General features: G+C 41.9%; 1 protein-coding gene across 1 annotated transcript; it reads left to right on the forward strand.

Annotated features, from left to right (window-relative positions):
• Positions 1-3,850: 3,850 nt before the first annotated feature.
• PKD2L1 (polycystin 2 like 1, transient receptor potential cation channel) lies at positions 3,851-20,017 on the forward strand. The gene is made up of 15 exons (XM_032191341.1): positions 3,851-4,145; positions 6,415-6,528; positions 7,828-7,955; positions 8,985-9,241; positions 10,197-10,421; positions 10,764-10,992; positions 11,392-11,562; positions 11,995-12,176; positions 14,103-14,223; positions 14,853-14,951; positions 15,753-15,874; positions 16,209-16,326; positions 16,553-16,689; positions 17,486-17,633; positions 18,035-20,017. Exons 1-15 carry the CDS (start codon positions 3,851-3,853, stop codon positions 18,242-18,244), a joined length of 2,556 nt encoding a protein of 851 aa, XP_032047232.1. The 3' UTR covers positions 18,245-20,017.
• Positions 20,018-21,113: the final 1,096 nt, after the last annotated feature.

The following is a 21,113-nucleotide window of genomic DNA, read 5'->3' on the forward strand; positions in this document are numbered from 1 at the left end:
CTAACACTGATAATTCAATAACAGAAAACGTTCTTTTTACAAAAATTGTTCGTTATCTTGGATATCTGCTATACTGGAGGATTTGTTTTTTAGGGAAAGAGAATACCAGGAAATTAAATAATAATTGAATTGTGGTGTTACATGCATTCACTCCTCTTTTCTCCACTGCATACTATTTATAGTTTTTTGTTGTTGTTGTTGGTTGGTATTTTAATTTGGATTGTTTGAAAATGAATGCTATTTTAGCTCTACATAGGTAATCTGTTATTCCTTTATGAGGTCCTTCTATTTCAGCTCACTATCACGTATCTGTGGCAGGATGTGATCATCACAAAATTAGCTGTATTAGATGTAATCATGGCAAAATTAGCTGTAGCTTATACTTCTATAAAACAGTTCAACAATATATTGATTTTGGCAGAAAATAACTTCACGGTGGAAAATTTGAAGGAAACTACTGCTGATAAATTTAATTGTTAATTGAATTATTTAGGGACAGCAAAAATCCCTACTCTTTTATCCTTTGCTGTGCAGAAGGTGATTGGACTTTTGCTTTGCAATGAATGAATGTTATAAAAAAAAAAATTATCCCCTGTGAAGAAGCAGGGTAGATTTATTCATGCCATATAAACACTTTATATTAGCTATGTAGAGAAACAGCATTTTTTAAAACAAAACAAAAACCTTCAAAGGTCCCTGCATACCTCTTCTGTATGTGCTATGATGCCAATTTTCTTGAGAGCCTTTGACAGCTTATTTCCTTTTAGTAAAAACTAAATAATATATATATTTTTTTAAAGAAAACTAAACTGTATTGTGCCAATGAAAGAAAAGTATTTTACTACCCAAATCAGCTTAGTTCACAACTCCATGAAAAGCTAATGAAAAAGAGGAAGTTTGGATCAGGTTCAGAGATTGTTTATGGGCTCATGGTAATGCATGTTTAGTATCCACAGATTTGCATTGCAATTGCTAAGATAGTCCGTGAGCACTAGAACTGTACCTGGCATGTGTGTTCATTTCCTACCATCACAGTCTTTTCTGTTTCTGGACGTCTTTGCAGATGATTGTTATATAACTATTTCTGAGCAGAGTTTCAATGCCTGCCCGGCTGCTGCTAAACTACAACTGAGTGTTACAGAATTTGATGGTGTTGGAATAGTAGTGATAGCTGTTGATGATCCAACTGATGTTGTTATAACCAAGACAAGGGATGCAAGGAAAGGCAATAAATTGTATTAAGCCAGAAGACATTATTAGGAAAGACATTTTCAGAATCATAAGCCTTTTCTTGTGAGACTTGCAGGAATATGAGAGAGGGTTTATGCATGTAGAAACAGGCCAGTTGTTTTCCAAGTCCACCACGTGGCCTATTAAAGAACCTTTAATAGGTTCTTACAGACTTTTTTTTTTTTTTTTTATTAGCAGCAGCATTAATTACTTGAAGTATCTTTATATTTTATTTTGTTTAGCACTGATCTTCAGTGCTCTCTGACAGGAGTTGGTGGGGATCTCGACAGCAAATAATAGTGGTATGTGCAAGTGTACCCCAAGGTAACTAGTCTTTTTTTCTTAATCATTTTGTTTCAATTTATCATTTAAATTAGCAATATAAATAAAGCCAAAGCACTGACATTATTCAAACAATGCACCATGATTTAGAAAATCCAACAACTAACAATATTCTTCTCCCTCCCATGATTCATCTTTTAATCTGTTTAAATAATAATAATAAAAAGGAGGAAGTCATATTTCTTGCCCAGACTATGTGTGTGCGTGTACATGCCTGGCAGCGCATATCAGCAACACCCAGTGTTTTACTTTGGTCTCTTGCCAGCCTTCTTGCTAGCTAGCATTGCTCTGTTATTCATTGAAACCGGCCTGTGGCCACAGGCTGTTAAAGAATGGAAGCTGTGGCAAGGCCAAGAGAGCATATTGCCAGTCCCATGGGGGAAGGGAAGCCAGCTGAAAGGCACTGGCCAGCAGCGTGCTGCTGTATCCTGCATGAAGACTTGATGTGCCAGGTAGGAATAGCTCACGGGCTACCCAACGAAGCAGCTGGCCAGCTGACAGAGAGCTCATCTCTGAGCTTCACCTAGCCTGCTCTTAACAAATTATCCAGCAACAGAGAGCTTATCCTCTCCCTAGGTGAACATTTCTGTGGCTTTGTTCCTCTCAACTGCTCAGTGGATTTGCGTGCAGCGAATGAGTGCTCAGTTCAGGAACCACTCTGACCCACAAGGTATTTTAAGGAAAATTCTGGGGCTGTGCTTTTTTGTTCCCCTACCATGCTGAATCCCACTGTGAAGATGGTTTCTGGGTTTAGGAAGAGACTCTGCCTGGGTACCTTTGAAATGCTTCTTGTAGGGCTGCTGAAAAACAGACTTCACCAGAGAAAAGGAAGGAAGGAAGAGAAATCCCATTTGCTGGCTTTCAACAAGATTGGCAGATTGGTGAATAAGGCCCAAGGTCAGAAAGGTGCCATCAGACAGGTGTGATTCCAAAACCAGCAAATACTGTACCAAACTCAGCCCAAGGATCCAGCCCTGACCAACAATAAACTTTCAACCTACTAAACAAATTAACAGTTGCTGCCCTCTCACTTCTCTGTAACAGATGAGGTCCTGCCTCACTGTTATTCAAGCATTCTCAATGCCATCGTCACATAGGTGAGCAAAGGGGACATCCATGTCCAGCTGTATGAATACGATAGTCCAGAGAAAATATCCCTGTTTGTACCTTTGAGCCCTGTGGTCCTAGAGCTGCAAAAGTCATGTTGCTTCCCTGGGTAATGTCAGGAAAAATTGCTGTCACGAGTACCTGTGGAAAAGCACCTGCTGAAGTTATGTATTCAGTCTTGAGGAGGGGGCAGGTTCAGACTACATCTTCCTTTAACATCTTACCACAGCACCTATGAGGCCTGGGACTATTTTGCAAAAAGTGGATGAATATTGACACCCCTTAGCTGCTATTATTTCCAGTTTTGCCTGATACGATCCTGGTTTGCCTCTGGGCAAGCAGACCCTGCAGGGCTTATGGAAATCCTACGGAAGCTGAAGAGCTCAGCCTCTGGTTTCCAGAGCAAGCACGGAGTTTACTCCTGCTCACTACTCCTGCCTTTAACAATAATGTAGCAAAGAGAAAGCTAGGAAAACTCTCGGGGATCGCGTTTAAGGCCGGTGTCTAACCGAGAGCAGAGGCGATGCCTCCTGGTTTTCCAGAGTCGCAATCCCACAAGCTAGGCTCCAGGGGCGAGCTGCCAGCGCCACCTGGTGACCTGCCCGGCCCGGGTCCTCACCGCCTGCTTTGAGGGGGGAGAATTTCTGCTCTCTGACCCTTCGCTGGCCACTCGAGCCATCCCTCAGCTTCAGAGCAAAGGCTCCGCGCTGAGCCGAACGGTGTTTGCTCGGGCATCCTGTGCCAGCTCGCTGCTGGAGCTGACCTGGGCTGCGGGTAGCCCGAAGGGTCCAAATAAATCCTAGCCTCCCCTCGCAGCTCGGGGGCTGTCTCCTGGCAGCCTCCCTTTCCCACAGCTCCAGCTGGGTCTCATCTCTGGAAGCAGAGACAGTGTCCTGGCTGTGTTGGTGTAACTGGGACTGATAGGGCTGGTGGTGGCTCTTACAAGGGGCAGTGCCACCCTCCCATTCGTGTCACCAGCTGAGCTGGTATAAAGCAGGGGGAGGATGCATGCTGTCTGTGGGATGCTGCTGGTGCACCCTCCTTCAGGCTGCTGAGGCAGACATGCTGTTTGGCATTGACTGATTCCCTCTCCGCTAGCTTACAACTCCAGTCTGAGCAGGCTACATCTACAATTCCAGCTAATTAGCACTTTTGCTGTCAGTGAATAGCCATGAGCTCTTCTCACCTAAACAACAGAGCTGAGAGCCACTTTCGAGCCCCAGAGGAACACGAACTGGAGACTGTGGGGAAGAAAGCTTGGGATAATCCTGTTTACAATGGCTCTCCCTCTACCTCCTTGAAGATTCGAGCCATCTACAACCCCAAGTCCATCCTGGAGAATCCCTATGAGAACTTTGAAGAGGTGGGAGATCCACTGCCCTACCAGACAGAGCAGAACAAAGCTGTGGATGGAAAGACAAGTCCTTTCCTCAAGTGCTGCTTCTACATCTTCAGAGGCATCCGAGGTAAAGTTCTGATATTTCAGTAGAAAGGATTTACTAACCATTGGGAAGATATATCTTATATATAAACTGATATATCTTACATATCCCATTGGGGGGGGGGGGGGGGGGGGGCGTTTGTGTGGACTGCAGGGGTGCAGAAGGTAGAAAGTACATAGTATCTGTGTAGTACGGGAACCTGCTGACTACAGAGCGACATTATTCTGAACATCATCTTTAGCTGATCTGAAAGGATCATCCTCTCGTGTGTCTTGCTGTGCCTCCTGAGTCTGTACTGTCATCTTTGCTACAAAGCAGGAGGTACAGAGAGAATGGGACTATCCTTCAGTCCAAATGTCGTGTTCAAAAGAGATGACTTTGACTTTCCAGGCTTCCAAGGTTGGAAGGTGCCAAAGGAGACACAGACGGGTACATACTTCATGTATGAGGTGGTATATTTTTCATGGCATGTTTTCTAAAGAAATACCTGAAATAAAACCTCAACTGGTATAGTTTCACAATTACAGGGTGCAACCTGAATGATACTGGACAAGACTCGTGGTCCTCCAGGTATAATTTTGGTCCAGTTTCTGAACCAAATTTTCAAGGATATTTGAGTGTTGCTGCATTCAAATATTCCTAAGTGCACTTTTTTATTCCTTTGCCTCTTTGCTCAACATTTGGTACTAGGGGTTCCCTGCCTCATGGGGTGTTCGTTCACAAGGACATAGTTCCATTCCTTTAAAGTACATTTGTTGCACTGGAGTGCACTAACATCTTATAACTGTGCTTATAACACAAAAAATGAGAATAAGATTCAAATCTTCAGGAGCCCAATGACTACAATGAGCTTTGTGCCCTTCTCTGAGCAGCTGGCCTTTACTATATACTGAATCAGCCTTAATGTTACCACTTGCAGTAATGTCTCTGCTCTGTTGTTACCCACTGTTTTTTGTTTGTTTCTGTTGTGGAGTTTTAACACTGGCCACATGCTATCCTCCTGCACTAGAGTAAAGCCACATCTTCTTTAGGCTCTTGTTTCTGTTTCTGGTCTATTGCATGGCCAGAGCAGTCTGTTGATTTGTCTGTCCAGGAGTGAGGGTGGATGCCATCATGAGTGAGGGTGGCAGCCATCATGGCAGCAAAAAAGCTCTCTACTTTGTTGAGATGCCAAAGAGTTATCATTAGGACAGAAGTGAATGTGCGCTTTGGAACAAGCAAAAGCAAAAAAGCCTGTCTCCTTCCTCTACCTGTGATGACTTGAGATGTGTGGCCTTTGATCCCGATTTGCAGGGGGATGATAGTTGTGCACCAGTGGGGATAGGTATCAGGGCTGAGCTCTCTAGGAGGTGCAGAAAGCAGGAAGATTGTGGGTATTATTGATGCCAATTCCATCACTAGGCTTTCAAGTGGAGTTTCTTATGCCTTTCAACTTAAGGAGAGATTCTGAAAACACAACACAAAGCCATTACAGCAAGAACAAGTAAACAAACTAATGGTGTTAGGCGGTTCATCAAAACCAAAATATTGAGGCTTCTTTTAAAGAAAGTGTTCCTGTCTTTTTGATCAATCCTGATGACATTTAATGAGTTGCTTTTACTTTGTGAAGGAATCAGAACATTAGCTGGTATAAATCTGCACTGAAGCCAGCAGAGCTCCATTGATAGACATCCTGAACACGATTTGGCTCTAAATTATATGCTGAAAATATTGAGTTGGGCTATTTGATTGAGTCTTATGACATATATCTTCAAGTATGTGAGTAAGCAAGGGACAAATATTTGGAGCTTGATAGCTCAGTATACATAAAAAGAACTAATAGCTGTAAAGCTAAAATCAGATGCAGTTCTGCTATGGAAGTCCTTATCAGAAGGTCAGATGTTGGCACATGCATGACTGAGATGAAACTATGACATTCCAGGAATGTGACAAAGTCTTGTGACAAAGACTGAATTTCTGCAAAAAGTAAGCTGAAAAACATAAATAAATAAATAAATAAATAAAATCAGTCCATATTGAAGTCTGGCAGAAAACTGAAGAGTGATTTAGCAAAACATAATGGTCAACAAATTTCAGTTTTGGCCAGCCTCAAATCTTTTGTTCACACTGGAATTTTTCATTTTAGAGGTTATTTAACAAGTTTTAGTAAAGTTTTGAGATGAAAAATAGTTCTGTTTTGAAAAGTTACAAAAATCTAGCAACTCACAAGAGTGTTCTTTGGGAATGGGAGTCCTCCTATAGCCTTTGAGAATGGCCATAAAACTTCTCAATTTTTTTTCTTTACATCTCTCAGGTCTGTGGGGTACTACGCTCACTGAGAACACAGCTGAAAACAGAGAGCTTTATGTGAAGACCACACTGCGAGAGCTTCTAGTCTATATTGTGTTCTTGGTGGACATTTGTCTATGTAAGTACATATCATATCTCATAGCTGTCTTTTCACGCTACATGAGGGGAAGAAGGTGAGGTTTTATTATTAGACTTCCTCACCCTGTTGTAGGTGTTAAACTGATTGTACATATAATCACTGCAGCAAGCAGGTGTGCTGTTGACTCACAGAATAGCTGCTGCACACACAAGTAAAATGGCTGACTATTGCCCTAGACTGAATTGTTACCTGCTAGATTTACGTAAACCACGATATCAACTCTGTTGACATCACAGTCCTGGAAGAATCTGTACAGCAAGATTATTTTCACAGCAAATGTTCAAACATCAGACAGCAGCTCTAGAAACTTCTTGGGATCAGAGACATGGGGTTCAGAGAGATTTTTTTCTCTGAGGCTGATGAGGTGCCTGAGGTGATAATGCAGGTGGCAGCTTGTGTTGTTCTTGGGTAGATTTAGTGCAGCCCTGTACTGAATGCTAATGGCCTTTGTGTGGTTAGAACAATGACTGTTTGTTTTTTGGGAAGGTTCATTCACTATCACAAATGAGCACCTGTGACATAGAACAGTGAAGAGGATTATATTTCATGGACCCTGTAGTAGGAGAGATAGACAGACAATACCAACCCAAGTTACTATCACACTGACCCATGGAGACCGTCCTTCCTGAAGAAGCAGGGCATGCACACAGACGTACATGCAGTCTGACTCATCTAGAAGTGTTTGGGAGGTGAATGTTGAATATCTGCTGCTTTATTTTCACAGTATCCTTTCAACAGTAGGACTTGTTCCTAGTGATTGCCGTGATGGATGCTCTTCTGCAGGGAGGAGCTCTGGGTAGTCGAAACAACACATACTTATTTGATTTTTTTTTTTTTGGTAGACAAAAAATTAACTGGAATTTTCCACTACAGGTTAGTCTCTATACTTTCATAGCTTTATATCAGAACAAAGTGCACACAAAATACAGCTCATGAATTTTGTTATGAGAAAGAAGATTTCTTTTCCCCCTCAGAAAGACAAAATTTCTGAGAGAAAATGTCACCCAGGATGTTCAGTTGCATCATCCAGTGGTCTTCTTTGGCATTTAAACTCCTAAAATATGTCATTTTGACAGTTTAAATTCTGGAGGATGCAGAAAATAAAGTCGAACTCCCTAAGCAATCAAGAAAGTAATGTGATTAGAGGTTTCAAGGTTTCTTCTCTTCTGCCCTGCTCAGCTTACTTATGACAGTAGAAGCTATGCAGAAAATGAATGTATATACCAGGCTTTGATATTTAGGTGTAAGAGAGGACCTTCCTTTTGTCTCTTCCCTTAGTGACATATGGAATGACAAGTTCCAATGCCTATTACTACACCAAAGTGATGTCTGAGCTCTTCTTGCAGACCTCTTCAGACAGCCGTGTTTCTTTCCAGTCCATTGGCAGCATGTCTGACTTCTGGGTGGTGAGTACACATCTGGCCTGGCATGGGGAGCCCTGGAAATCTCAGCTAGGGTGGGATATTCAGTTACCTCTGAATGTGCTACCTAGTGCTTTCAGCAAGCCATTCTGCTGCTTGCCAGCTACTAGCAGTAGATATGGTATCATTTACATGCAGAATACACACTGATTTAGAACATTATATATCCCTTTGAGCACTGTGGCCAGAATACTGACTAGGCTAAGTATTGTGTGCGTCCAGAAAAGTCCATTCCAGGCTTTCTTGTGACAGACATAGCTTTGAATCCTGCAGTCTAATGTCTTCATGCTGGTCTCTTAGTAATAATTTTATCTCCATTTTCACGGGCAAAATGGGATCAGTGTAGTTAACTTGTAATTTATGCATGGCCTGGCCTGACCTGTACATTCTTTATGGAGAAACTGGATTCAAATTTGCACTGACTTTTACCAAAGAAAATAAAGAGGGGAAAAAATGTTGGGATCTGTCACATTTTTATTAAAGAACTGGAGAAGGAATAATATGGTCCACAGTGAATGTCGTTGAGATATTGCAACCACATACCTCTAATGGCCAGCCATAAATTAATGGTCCGTTAGCTTTGCCTTTTTTCTGATATATTAAAAAAGCACAACGAACTATGGCACTATTGTTTCCCCCACTGTTTACATGGAACTAGTACACCTTGTTTTAATAATTCATACCTTATGCCAGGACAGTTCCTCCAGACTTGTGTTCCCTGAAAAGGAAGGGACAAAGAGGTTGTAGGGCCCCTGTCTCCTTGTTAGCATAACGAGGTGCAGCAAGCACATTACAGGCCTGAGAGGAGCCACCACACTACCCTGCTGCCCAGCATCCCTCTTCTACCATGCAGCTCCACCCAGCTCCATATGGGGGCTCCCCTCCTTAGCATATAGGCAACGCGAGCTCTACTAGTAGAGCAGTGTGGGTCAGGTCTTATCTCAAGCCCAAACTAACAAAATTCCTCTGATATGTAGGCTATGAACGAGTTGCTTTCTTCTCCCTCTCACGCAGTATGCACAAGGTCCTCTTCTGGATAATCTTTACTGGACAAAGTGGTACAACAATGAGTCCCTAGCAGCACACAATACCCAGTCGTACATCTATTATGAGAACCTGCTGCTGGGTGTCCCACGGATGCGACAGCTGAAGGTGAAGAACAATTCCTGTGTGGTCCATGATGACTTCAAGGAGGAAATCTCAGGCTGCTATGACGTATACTCAGAAGACAAGGAGGAAAGAGTCTCCTTTGGACTTGTCAATGGAACAGCGTAAGTACATCTTCTGCTGTTTGGGATTAGAATATTTGTGATTTTTACATTTTTTAAATTGCCCCAAATTAGTCTCTTCTGGTTAAAATAAGATATGCTGAGCTGCAGAATGAATTAGTAGGGGTGAGTTTCTCACACAAGGCTGGAATTCCCCTTGCAGTTAGAGGCAGCAAGTCCTTTGCATCAAGACTCTTTGAGGAAAGACGGACTGAATGCTGGAGTGGAACCTGCTGAGAAAGCCATGAGAAATCCAGATGAGAATTAGGTAGACATTGTTTGTCTGTTTTTAAAGGAGTGCACCTCTTTCATCTTGAAAACCTATTCCCAGCTTTTTTTGCCTTTTTTTTTTTTTTTTTTTTCTCCAGACAGAGGTGTCTGAACCATTTTCTTAAGACCCAGATTTCTTAACTTCTAATTCTACACTGAGATGGAATATAACATGTAAAATCACCGTCACACTTGGTTATTTATTTATTTATTACTGATGATTCATGTAACTGATGTGGATTTTCCTCTATAATAAAGTGAGGCAGCTGCCATTTAATGACCCCTTGCTTGCTGCTTGAGTCTTGATCTGTGAAAAAAAAAGCTATTGTTCATACGGAAATTTGTGTGCAAGAGCGAAGAGCGTTCTAAGCAGAGAACTGCGTGCAACATGGTAGGAGGCAATACAACAGACCCTGTGAATAACCTTAAAAGCAAACAAGGCCATGGCATAGCCAATGAGCCTGCAGAATTTTCCCTCCATTTGTGTTGTGTCACTGCTGGGAAGCACTAGATCAGAAATCTATCAACAATGAAAAACTGGTGTAAGCTCAGAACTGGAGTAGGAGTTATGTGCCAACTCTTTGATTAAACTGCTCTGTCCTTTGAAGATGAAAGGTTCTGACTGCAAGGTTCTATCCAAGGCTGTGGGTGGTAAGTGATGCCTTTTCTCATGGCTTGTCTGTTGCAGGTGGAGGTACCATTCTGAGGAAGAGCTGGGTGGCTCATCTCACTGGGGAAGACTAACCAGTTATAGTGGGGGAGGATACTACATAGACCTCAAGTTGACCAGAGAAGAGAGTGCTGAAGCCCTGCAAATCCTGAAGGAGAAGTTGTGGCTGGATCGGGGGACACGAGTTGTCTTCATTGATTTCTCTGTGTATAATGCAAATATCAATCTGTTCTGTGTTCTGAGGTAGGCTGAGTCCCACTGGAAATTCTTCTGCCTCTTGCTTGTTTCTCAATGTCACAGATTCTTAAAATGCAAAAATAATCTGTTCCACTATGGGGTGTAGGACTGAATGGCATCAGTAGATATTGTATGGATTAGCAAGAAGACTTGGTCTTTCTGACACAAGTAGACACACTTCTTTTGAGCTTTCATGCTTTTCTATCACAAGTAGTGAAGCAGCAGAGAGAAGAATGCATAAACACACGCACAACTCTTCCAGTCGCGATTTGGTGGATAGCTCGTGCTCAGATTTGATGCTTCCATCCCACTATTTGTAATTAACAGTGTTTTCTCATTCCCTTCAAGGTTAGTGGTTGAGTTTCCAGCCACTGGTGGTGCCATCCCCTCCTGGCAAATCCGGACAGTCAAGCTTATACGATATGTCAGTGCATGGGACTTCTTCATTGTTGCCTGTGAAATCGTCTTCTGTGTCTTCATCTTCTACTATGTGGTGGAGGAGATTTTGGAGTTGCGTATCCACAAGCTTCAGTACTTCACCAGCATCTGGAACATCTTGGATGTGGTTGTCATCCTGGTGAGGATGCTTGCACACTTTTTTTTTTTTTTTTTTTTTTTTTTTTTTGGGTGGGGGGAAGGGGAAGGGAGGGAAAAGGGCAAAGGGGTACAAGACACAGCTAATGAAAGAATGGGGAAACTGGTCTAGATAAGACGAGCTGACACGTGTTTTGCTCCAATAGAAAAATGGACCGGCAGAGTAAATAGTCATATGCTTTTCTATCAGGTATTAGAAGAAAATTCTTCCCTTAATGATGCTTGAGAAGCTGTGAAGTCAGGTCATCACTCAGTCCATTAGGGCCTTATTTCCATCCCCCACCAGTAGAGTGTAGGTATGAAGTGTGATACCACGTAATTCTGTGGCACTTTAATATCTGTGGACACTTCTACACTCACTGCAGACCCTTCTTTTTCACAGCTCTCCATTGTTGCTATTGGATTTCACATCTTTCGCACCATTGAGGTGAACAGACTGTTGGGAGAGTTGTTGAAACACCCTGACACCTATGCAGACTTTGAGTTTTTGGCATTCTGGCAGACTCAGTACAACAACATGAATGCAGTCAACTTATTCTTTGCCTGGATCAAGGTATTGTAGGGGATCTGGGGGGTGCCTGGGCTCCAGTCTCAGACCTGTTCTGTTGGATATCCTGAGGGCTAACTCCTCCATCTCTCGTAGTGAATGAGGATAACACCTGTAGAACAGGGAAGGATTTCCTCAAGTGTCATGTGCTCTGTTTTGTAGTAAATCCAGGCAGCTTTTCACCTTCATAGCACTCCCTCCTTTAAATTTTCATTTGACTCAGGGAAAAAAGTCATATATTTATGACCCAGTCATAAAATGGTGGCACACCCAGGGCAAACAACCTGAACTCTAGGCCTCTATTCCCCCAGCTTGGTTGTCTCCTCAGTGCTTTGGTACCATGGAGAAACTTTGTCTTAGTAAGCAAGTACATGTAGGAAAGAGACTGATCTAGCTGGTGGTTTGGCCTAATTTTGTCCCTGTTCTTTCTTCTTGCAGATATTCAAGTATATTAGCTTTAACAAAACAATGACGCAGCTCTCCTCCACACTGGCACGTTGTGCCAAGGACATCCTGGGCTTTGCCATTATGTTCTTCATTGTCTTCTTTGCCTATGCCCAGCTGGGTTACCTTCTTTTTGGGACACAAGTGGAAAACTTCAGTACCTTTGTTAAATGCATGTAAGTGTATTAGTTGTAACCACATTTTCATCATTACCAGCTGTCGTCAAAAGAACTTTAACTGCTTTCCAACCTATCCACAATTGCAAATATGGATGTCATTCAGACACCTGTTGTATTTCATGTGATAAAGTCACGATGGCTAAAAAGTTGCTCACAGTTCCACACCTATAACATCCTTGTGGACAAAAGAATGTAGTGAGAAAATGGAAGGTTACAGACAGATTTTTGTTTGTCTGATGTTTGTAAGCAGCCCATTGGGTCAAAGGAAAGCCCAGCCTTTTCAGGCTGAGAGTTCAGTTCTGTTTTGTTGTAGTCTAGGCAGCTTTCAGCTAATGTGGAGTTGTTAGGCACACCAAGGACGCTTTGCGTGCAGTGTAGCATATAGTCATTCTGCAGAAAATTATTGTAGCTGAGCTGTTAATATAGTTTGTGTTCACCAGATCATTATGTCTTCTTCTCATCTGCTGTGAGTCCATAAAAGAGGTAGAATGGTTTTGATTGCTGCTGAGACCTTGGCAATTGTGTTTTTATACACCAGCAGGTGGCTTTTGGTCTACTTAGGTTCAACTTCTCTAATTCTGGGAGTAGGAACTAAATAACTCAAAATAAGTCTTCTGAGGTAAGATAAAAGTGTTTTCTCTTTAATAAGGAAGAGGTCTAGATAGAAGCTCTGGAGCTTTGAAATTCTCTAGCTTCTAGATAAAGCCACAGATCACATCATTTCAGTGTACAATAGCTGCTTGAAAACTTGTCCATTTTTCCTCAGATAGTGCATTTTAATAAAAACAAAGATTTGATACAAATATTGTTTCTTGCTTCAGGGCTTTCAAAAGAAAGATTGGAAGTAATGCATTTATCAATATTTAGCTTTAAACACCAAGATGGAAAAAGTCAAACTGTTTGTTATTTTTGTTTTATATAAAACATTAAATATAAAAAATAAGAGTGTTGGAATTAATATTGAATATATAAAATTAAATATAATAGTAGTTGATATTTCACAACTATGCTTATCCAATTAAAATAATTATTTTATATTTGATATATTTTACATTTATATCTGATTTTAATATAACATTTCTGCCTCAACATAACAGGTCATTCTGAAAGTTGGTAGTCATTTAATATGCCAATTATAACACAAATTTAACACAATGCTTCCTAAATTAAGCCATATAGTAACTTAAAGAAGGTAAGATAGACATTTTCAAAGGAGAACAAATATAAATAATTTCTTACCAGAAGAAGACATTTCAACATCACAGAATTGGCACAACTTGAACCAAAGAGGAAGCAAAACCCTATTCTTCTCTCTTAGACATGAAAAACATTCCCAGCTCTCTCAATAGATGAAAAGTAAGGAATCCAAAATGGAGCTTTGCCTTTCCTAAACAGGATTTTCAGACTCCAGGATGTCCAGACCCTTTTCTCTGAGCTTCATGGTCTGTGTGTCCCTTTCTGTCTCTATTTTCCTTTTTTTTTTTTTTTTTTTTTTTTCCTTTTTAATTGCAAAATATTTGTTTGTTGGTTCGTTTGTTTAACAGAGTCACCTCAGTGGCCAATTTCCAGAGAAGCCCCATAAATAATGATCAGGATACCTTAAATGGGGGCAAGAATAGCGGGTAGATGAGTACCCTAGTAAGGGTGTCAGGGAAGCAAGTTAAGAAGGACAATCCTTCAGTCCACGTGCCCAGTCAGGCAACACGTGATGTTAGGGAGGCATATGCTATAGCAGTGTTTTTCAGCCTGTGCTCCATAGTCCTCTGGCATCTGGTCCTGTGAGAGGTTACCTCTCTCTCTCACAGGCTTCCGCCTGTGACCATTCAGGCTGCAGGTGGGTTCAGGGTTCTCCTCAGGACTATCTTAGGAGGTAGAATAAATGTATGTGCCTTTGTGTGACCTTGTGCTCTACCTCTCCTCCAGCTTCACCCAGTTTCGGATCATTCTTGGTGACTTTGACTACAATTCCATTGACAATGCCAACAGGGTCCTTGGGCCTATTTATTTTGTCACCTACGTGTTCTTTGTCTTCTTCGTGCTCCTGGTAAGTAAGAAAGGCCTCCTTGCCTCTGTTTTGACAGCAGTGCTGGAGATACCCGTCATAGCAATCCCTCCCCTATGTTAGGTGCAGTGCAAATGCTTAGAGAGAAAGAAAGTTTCCTTTACAACAGCTTTGTGGTACAAATAGTCCAAAGTAGACACAGAGCACATCATTGCGTTTGGGGATTTGATTGATACTCAGGGAGATTAAGGGCCATATTTCCATCATTTATCTTGAAGACTAAAACTGATTGGGAATGCCACTTGTGTAGTACCTGAACTCAAGAGGATCAGTTCAGCTGTCTTCCTAGGCAGTGGACCCAGAGGGTTGTTCATTATGTTAAATTCTGAGTACCAGGGATTCAAAAGTAACTTAAGATCTTGCAGGAGAAGCTAACAGAGAAGGTGTTAGACCTGGCAACAAATGTATCTTAGGCCATTGTTCTAGCTGCAAAGCTTTCCTCCCTGGTCCTTCCCTTTGCCCACTTTAATTTGCACAAGGTATGCCCCATGTGAAAACAGATGCTTGTTTAACTAAACTCTGCACATAGATGTCTGTCTCTTGCTGCCTCAGCTGCTGGAGCAGGCAAGGTGACTCAAGCTAATTCATCTATTTTCTTCTCCTTTCTCTAGAACATGTTTCTGGCCATCATCAATGACACCTATTCAGAAGTCAAGGAGGAACTTTCAAGCCAGAAGGATGAGCTGCAGCTCTCGGACATCTTGAAGCAGGTGATGAATAGCAAAAGCTGTGCTACTTTCTAGCCAAATCCTGAAACATTTTCTTGGAGTTCTTGACCTATGTGGAATGTATTAGAGAAAAAAATGGTTGCCAGCTCCAGGTCCACCTTTCTAACATGCACAGTAGCAACAGGAGTCACAGTTCCCTTTGGGATAGATCAAGCTTACAGGTGCTTTGGCAATTGGATGACGATAAAGCAAAGGTTGGGGGAATCCTGTTGCTTGAGAATGCTGGTAGAGTTTTTGAGTGACTTCCCTTCCCTGGATAGTCTATTGACAAAGCTTCTTCAGTCCTTGATATAGTTAATATTGTGCACTTTGATCAATAACAAATAAAGTGACAGGTTCTGCTTTGATGAACTGAGCATTTTACAGTGATGCAAATCTGGTGGGTTACATCTGGATTTCCCATGGACAAATTCCAGAAAAGGTCCTGAAAGTTCACAAGTGTCTATGTTTTAGAACCAATATTTTGCAAAGAACGGTATTTGAGACATTATCTTAAGCAGTGGATGAGTGGAAGGTCAGGTAAATTTTCTCATGGAGACTGGGTACCATGTTGGTGTTGCTTTGGAGAAGTGAAGCTAGTTTATACTTTATATATAAGTATATATAATAATATATAACATATATATTTATATACTTTATTACATTGTATCTGTACTTCTGGAAAGCTCAACAGCTCCTTGCATTACTCAGCATCTGCTCCACCCATATTGTGTTTTCAATTCTTTCTTGTTTTTCACTCTTCTGCCTACATGATTCCATACCCATTTACACCTTTATTAACAGAGTTACAACCGGACACTCATGAGGTTGAAGCTGAAAAAGGAGCGGATTTCCGATGTGCAGAAAGCACTGCAGAATGGAACTAAAGAACTGGACTTTGAGGACTTCAAGAACAGTTTGAAAGAGTGAGTGAGTCAACTTGAGGGGTAACCATTTATCCCTTTCAGTCACACTTGTAATTTAAATTCTGTGGTACTCAAGACCTAGAGAGCAGTTAGCTCAGACTGGGGCAATGCCACATGCATGTGCGCACACACACACAATAGTTCTTATCTTTCCTCACATGTTTAATCTCCTGATCTAAGTGGGGTTGCATTGCTGTCTCCTTCCTATATGGGATATATAATTATCCCTTGCAAGAGGCAGCAATACACTGATTTCAAAAGGGGTGTTCCTGTACAGTTAGAGCCTACCTGTGTAATTCAGTGCCTTGAGCTTTCCCTTTCTGTTCTTCTGCAGACTGGGCCATGCAGACCATGAGATCACAGCAGCTTTCTCCAGATTTGATAAAGATGGCAACCACATCCTTGATGAAGAGGAGCAGCAGCAGATGAAGCATGACCTAGAGGCAAAAAGGGTAAAAGAAGGGCAAGGAAAGAAACTTTCTGTTTGGTAGAGATCATTCCTAAGTGGTCACAGGACTATTGGGGTTAGTGGTGTAAATGAAGCAGGCAACACAGCTCCAGTTTTGTCTGAATAGCAGCTGAGTATGTGACCTGCCTGTGAAGCTGTGTGTTATTCAAAGTGAAACTGTCATGCAGCTAATATCCAGTTTTGTAGGAGTAACTTTATCTATCTTCCAGGTTGCTCTGAATACAGAGATTGAAAATTTGGGGAAGTCCTATGGTGGCAACAACTTAGATGAGAGTCTGACCTATGTGGAAGCAAAGAATAACCGTGCCAATAAGGCCAGCTGGGTCTCCAAAGAAGAGTTCCAAGTGTATGTTGGTGCTGGTATTAGTTTAACCCCTCTGCAAATAAAAGTCTGATCCCTGCTGCTTTCTCCCCTGATGTAACTATTCACACTGGTGCTGAGCATTTGCAGTAAGATCTTGTCCTTTTTTATCTTGCACATGTGTAACTGCTCATGTCAGGAAATAATCAAGGCATTTCTTGTAATATGTTTTGCTTGCTCGCGTAAAAGATCAGGCTAAGATTTTTTTTTCTGCTTCTTGAAAAAACTCTGCAGCTGTCAGCTAGCTACAAGCAATACGCTGTCATGTTTCAGGTCAGAAAGTAGCTTGGATAACCTGCCCAGGGAAATTTGATACTTTTACAGAGTCCCTGTGGGAATAAACATCCTTGGTTTATAGCCTAGCTAAATGTCATCATCCATGCCAGAGAATAACACGTGGCTGCTTGTTCCAAGAGAGGAGCATTGGATAAATACAGTACAGAGAATCAGGGTATCCCAATTCTGCTACTGAGAAACACTAAGCAATTCACATAGGGGCACATGAAAAGAGAAGAGGGTAAAGCATTAAATAATAGTATGATTATAAGGTGTCTGGACTGTAATCAAACTGGTTGGGATCCATCCCCTGCAGAATCACTGATCACAGATGAAAATCCAATGCAGCAGGAAGTTATGTGCTCAGTGAGTATGAATCAGCATCTCTGATGTGGAGCATTCATTCCTGATTGAGATCTGGCCCATTGTCCATAAGATACCTGCTGCAAATCTTAGTGTTCATCACAAGAAAAGACGTTGTAAAAGTTCTTCATGTCTTCCCCAGCCTCCTGCAACGTGTGCTGCATCTGGAACAGTCCATAAACAGCATTGGCTCCAAGATTGATGCAGTTGTGAGCAAGCTCGAAGTCCTGGAAAGAAACAAGCTGAAGAGAAAGGACCTGATGGGCAAGCCACTGGATAGTGGTAGGAAGGTTGGTAGTGCTCCACCACTCATTTGAACCAACTTCAGGGTAGGTGACCAGCCCTGCTGTGCAAATGGGCCTGGTATTATCTTTGTATTTCAAATCCCCATTGATTTAAGACAAAAAGGGTTGGGCAGGGTCAGAATTTTACATGAACCAGCCTCCTTTGGTCACAAGAAGTGACACAGGATTTCTGTGAGCATTCTTTTAAAGGACAAAAAGGAATATCTCTATTCTCATCTGTCTAATACTTGTTTTTATATTAATCAAAGCATTGCAGCAAACAGTATATTGGATCTTTAACAATTTTTTTTTTAAGTATCATGTACAGCTTGTCTCTCTCCTGGAGTGCTGCTAGACTTCTCGCTATGTTACTAACAAAGAAGGTCACAATTTCTTCTGGTTAACAGGATGAAGAAGCCAGTCCAGAACTGCTCCACGAGAACCTAGACCAGCTGGTGAAAGAAGAAGCAGAAGGCTGGGGAATGGAATGTCTACAGGGAAACAACCCAAGTGACAACTCTTCCCAAAATGGGGTCTGCCCCATCTTGCCCAGATCGAGTGTACCAGGGTCTCAGGTGCCCAAGAACATCCAGCTGCAATCTGACGTGCACTTCTAGTGAACAGCCCAGTGCTCCCTGTCTGGCTCCTGCAGTGCTAAGTCACTGTCAGCTCTTTTCCCCGCTGTTAGAATAGTAAGAACAGCTGAACGCAGACACCACTCTTGCCAGGGACTGATGATGGGAAAAATCAGGGATGCTCTTTACCAGTGTAACAAAGTGTGATGTTGCAAACCTGAAACTTCTAGCCCCACTGTCTCTGGACCAGGTGGAAATTTGGAACCAGGCATTGTATTAGGTTTTTGTCTTTGAATAGGACAACTTAAAGTACTTTTACCTATACTTTTCTGACATGTAAAGACCTCAGTGCTCTGGAAACACTTGGATCCAAAGTGGGAAATTGCAACTTGTTCTCTACAATGTATGGTTACTGTTAGAATTGTGTACAGGAAAAGAGGTGGTAAAAGTGTAAACATGGCAGAATACAATCGTTAGTGTGAGACAGAAAGGAAAGAATAGTTATTTGCATCTACCTGGTTACCACCAACTTTCTTCTGTTGGTGTTTGTTTCCAGAACACATTGGTAACCTTCTCTGTACCTTAGATTCAGAATTTGAGAAAAGAGGATACAAACATCTAACTCAGGATAATTAAAATGAGATTTAACTCCCAGAGTAATTAGGAGGAAATCTGACATACAAATGGAGAAACATCTGTTACTGGTAAAGTCCTAGGTCTGAAAGTTAGGGAACAGACTTCATAGTTTCTAACACAGGTGTTGGCACCAAAAAAAATATCTATATGTTGTCTATTTCACACTCCTTGTACTGCATTTCAAGGTACTGAACAAAACTAGCACCATATTTACAAAGTTATGACACTTCCCATTTTTGTCAAGGTAATGATTTTGCTTGCACTTGTGGATGTTGACACCAATTTTGTTTGAGGAATATTGTGAAAGATGTGATGAACATCAGCCTCTCAATCCCATGCAAGATGCTTTTTTTCCAGGCATTTTTCACTTGGAGACTCCTCTTTCCTTGCAGTTGGGGCAGATATTGCAGCTAATACAAGTCAGCACAGCATTTGAGGAATGTGTTCTAATTTACACCTTTGGAGAATCTGGTCTGTTGTTCTACATTCCAGCTCATCAGTTCAGTTTTGTGTTGTCTATGTTATTGTAACCCTAACAAGCACATGAATGGTTAATATATTTGAGGAATGCTGTCACAAGATCATCTTGTGAAATGAGCAGGGGCAAAACTTTACTTGTTGGTTACACTATTTTCCACTTTTTATAGTAAACTTCATCCTCAGGCTGCTGTGAAGTTTAGCTTAGAGATCACTTCACCACTGAAAGGCAACCACCGACAGACTTAAAAAAAAAAAAAAAAAAAAAGAAAAAAAGTCATTTGGGGAAAAACTTCAGGACAGGACCACTGTCAAGGTTATTTGAATTATGTTAACTGCTGGTATTCCACAATAGTTAACTGCAATAGGTTCTGTAGGCTTAAAGCCAATGGAAATGTGAATTGTACCAGACCATTGCTAACAAGTCAGGTGAATGCTGCACTATTTAATGTGCTATGCAGTGTAGTGAAAGGCTCAGTGGGGATATTGAGCAGTGGCAGCTTGTATTGCCATGCTTCCAAGATGGATGTGTCCATCTGTTCTGGGGGAAAGCCTCCCTGGGAGTGTCTGAGGGACCTCAGGAGGATCAATGCTGTCCCCAGATGGTCCAAGCTCCAGTCACAGCTACACAACATCATTGACAAACTGAAGAAGAGGGTCATTCATCTGCAAGAGCCCAGCAGGAGCTGTGAGACCTTGTTACTCAGCCCACTTGGTGCTTGGACTTCTGCCAGGAGCTGTGGATCCACAACCTGCAGGGTCACACAGCTCTAAGTCCCATCAGCTACTACTGGGGATGAGATTTCCCTGTGAGACATTGCCATGGTTCTTGATTCCCAGTTCCATTCAATTCAGAATTGAGCAAGAGCTCTTTGCTTTCAGCTTTTCCAGCTGAACACAGTGCAAGGATACTGCTTATTTCTTTCTACTCTCAGCATTGAAGCTATTGTCTTATTGAAGCTATTGTCTTATTCAGGAGAAAATGCCCTATGTCAGAGACCTGAGAAACTCTTGAAAATTTTAATTAAACAGAAAGTCTATTTGCAAAATTATAATCCATCAGAAGAACTATGTGCTTCTAATTAGAATGTTTGTGACTGCAGGTGGAAAATTTGTGGTTAATGAACTGGGTGCTCAGCATCTCAAGAAGCAGAGAGGAAAGTTCTTCCTTAAAATTATTTGCTGGACGTTGTCTGAGATCCTGCCTCAATAGCAGACAATGATTACTGAGACCTAACTGAAACAAAAACAAACAAACAAGCAAAAAAAACACCACCAAGATGTTCCTCGAAATCTCCAGAGGGGTGCCTACCTCCTCCAGAAACACAGAATAGCAGGAGAGGGCCTGGGTCTGCATTACTGCGCAGATATCAAATAATTTGGAATTCGTGAAGAACTAAGCTTGGCACCATGGAAAACATCCAAGCAGCAAATGTCTGCTTCAGGTGGCTGATGCTGTGCTGGCAGAGTCAGTGGAAGATATGTTGTTGGATGAGGTTCTGCTCCTCAGCATAGCAATTACCATGAGGACCACAAGATCCTGCATCCAGGTCCCACCAGAAACAAGAAGGTGAGGCCTTGCTCTAATTAAGTCTCAGATTTCTCACAGGGAGAGTGTTTCTGCCCAGCAGAGAAGCTGGCACAAGACCTCCTTGTTTATTGGCACCACCCGGTGTTCCTGTTTCCCTCCTGCAGCTCACCCACAGGGGCAGGGATGCTGCAGCCACTGCAGGGCAGCACGAAAGCCCTGCTGTCACTGCACACCAGGAGCCAACCTCTCCTCTCTTTCAGAGACCCC

Source organism: Aythya fuligula, chromosome 7, assembly GCF_009819795.1.
Source record: "Aythya fuligula isolate bAytFul2 chromosome 7, bAytFul2.pri, whole genome shotgun sequence".
Lineage (NCBI taxonomy): Eukaryota > Metazoa > Chordata > Aves > Anseriformes > Anatidae > Aythya > Aythya fuligula.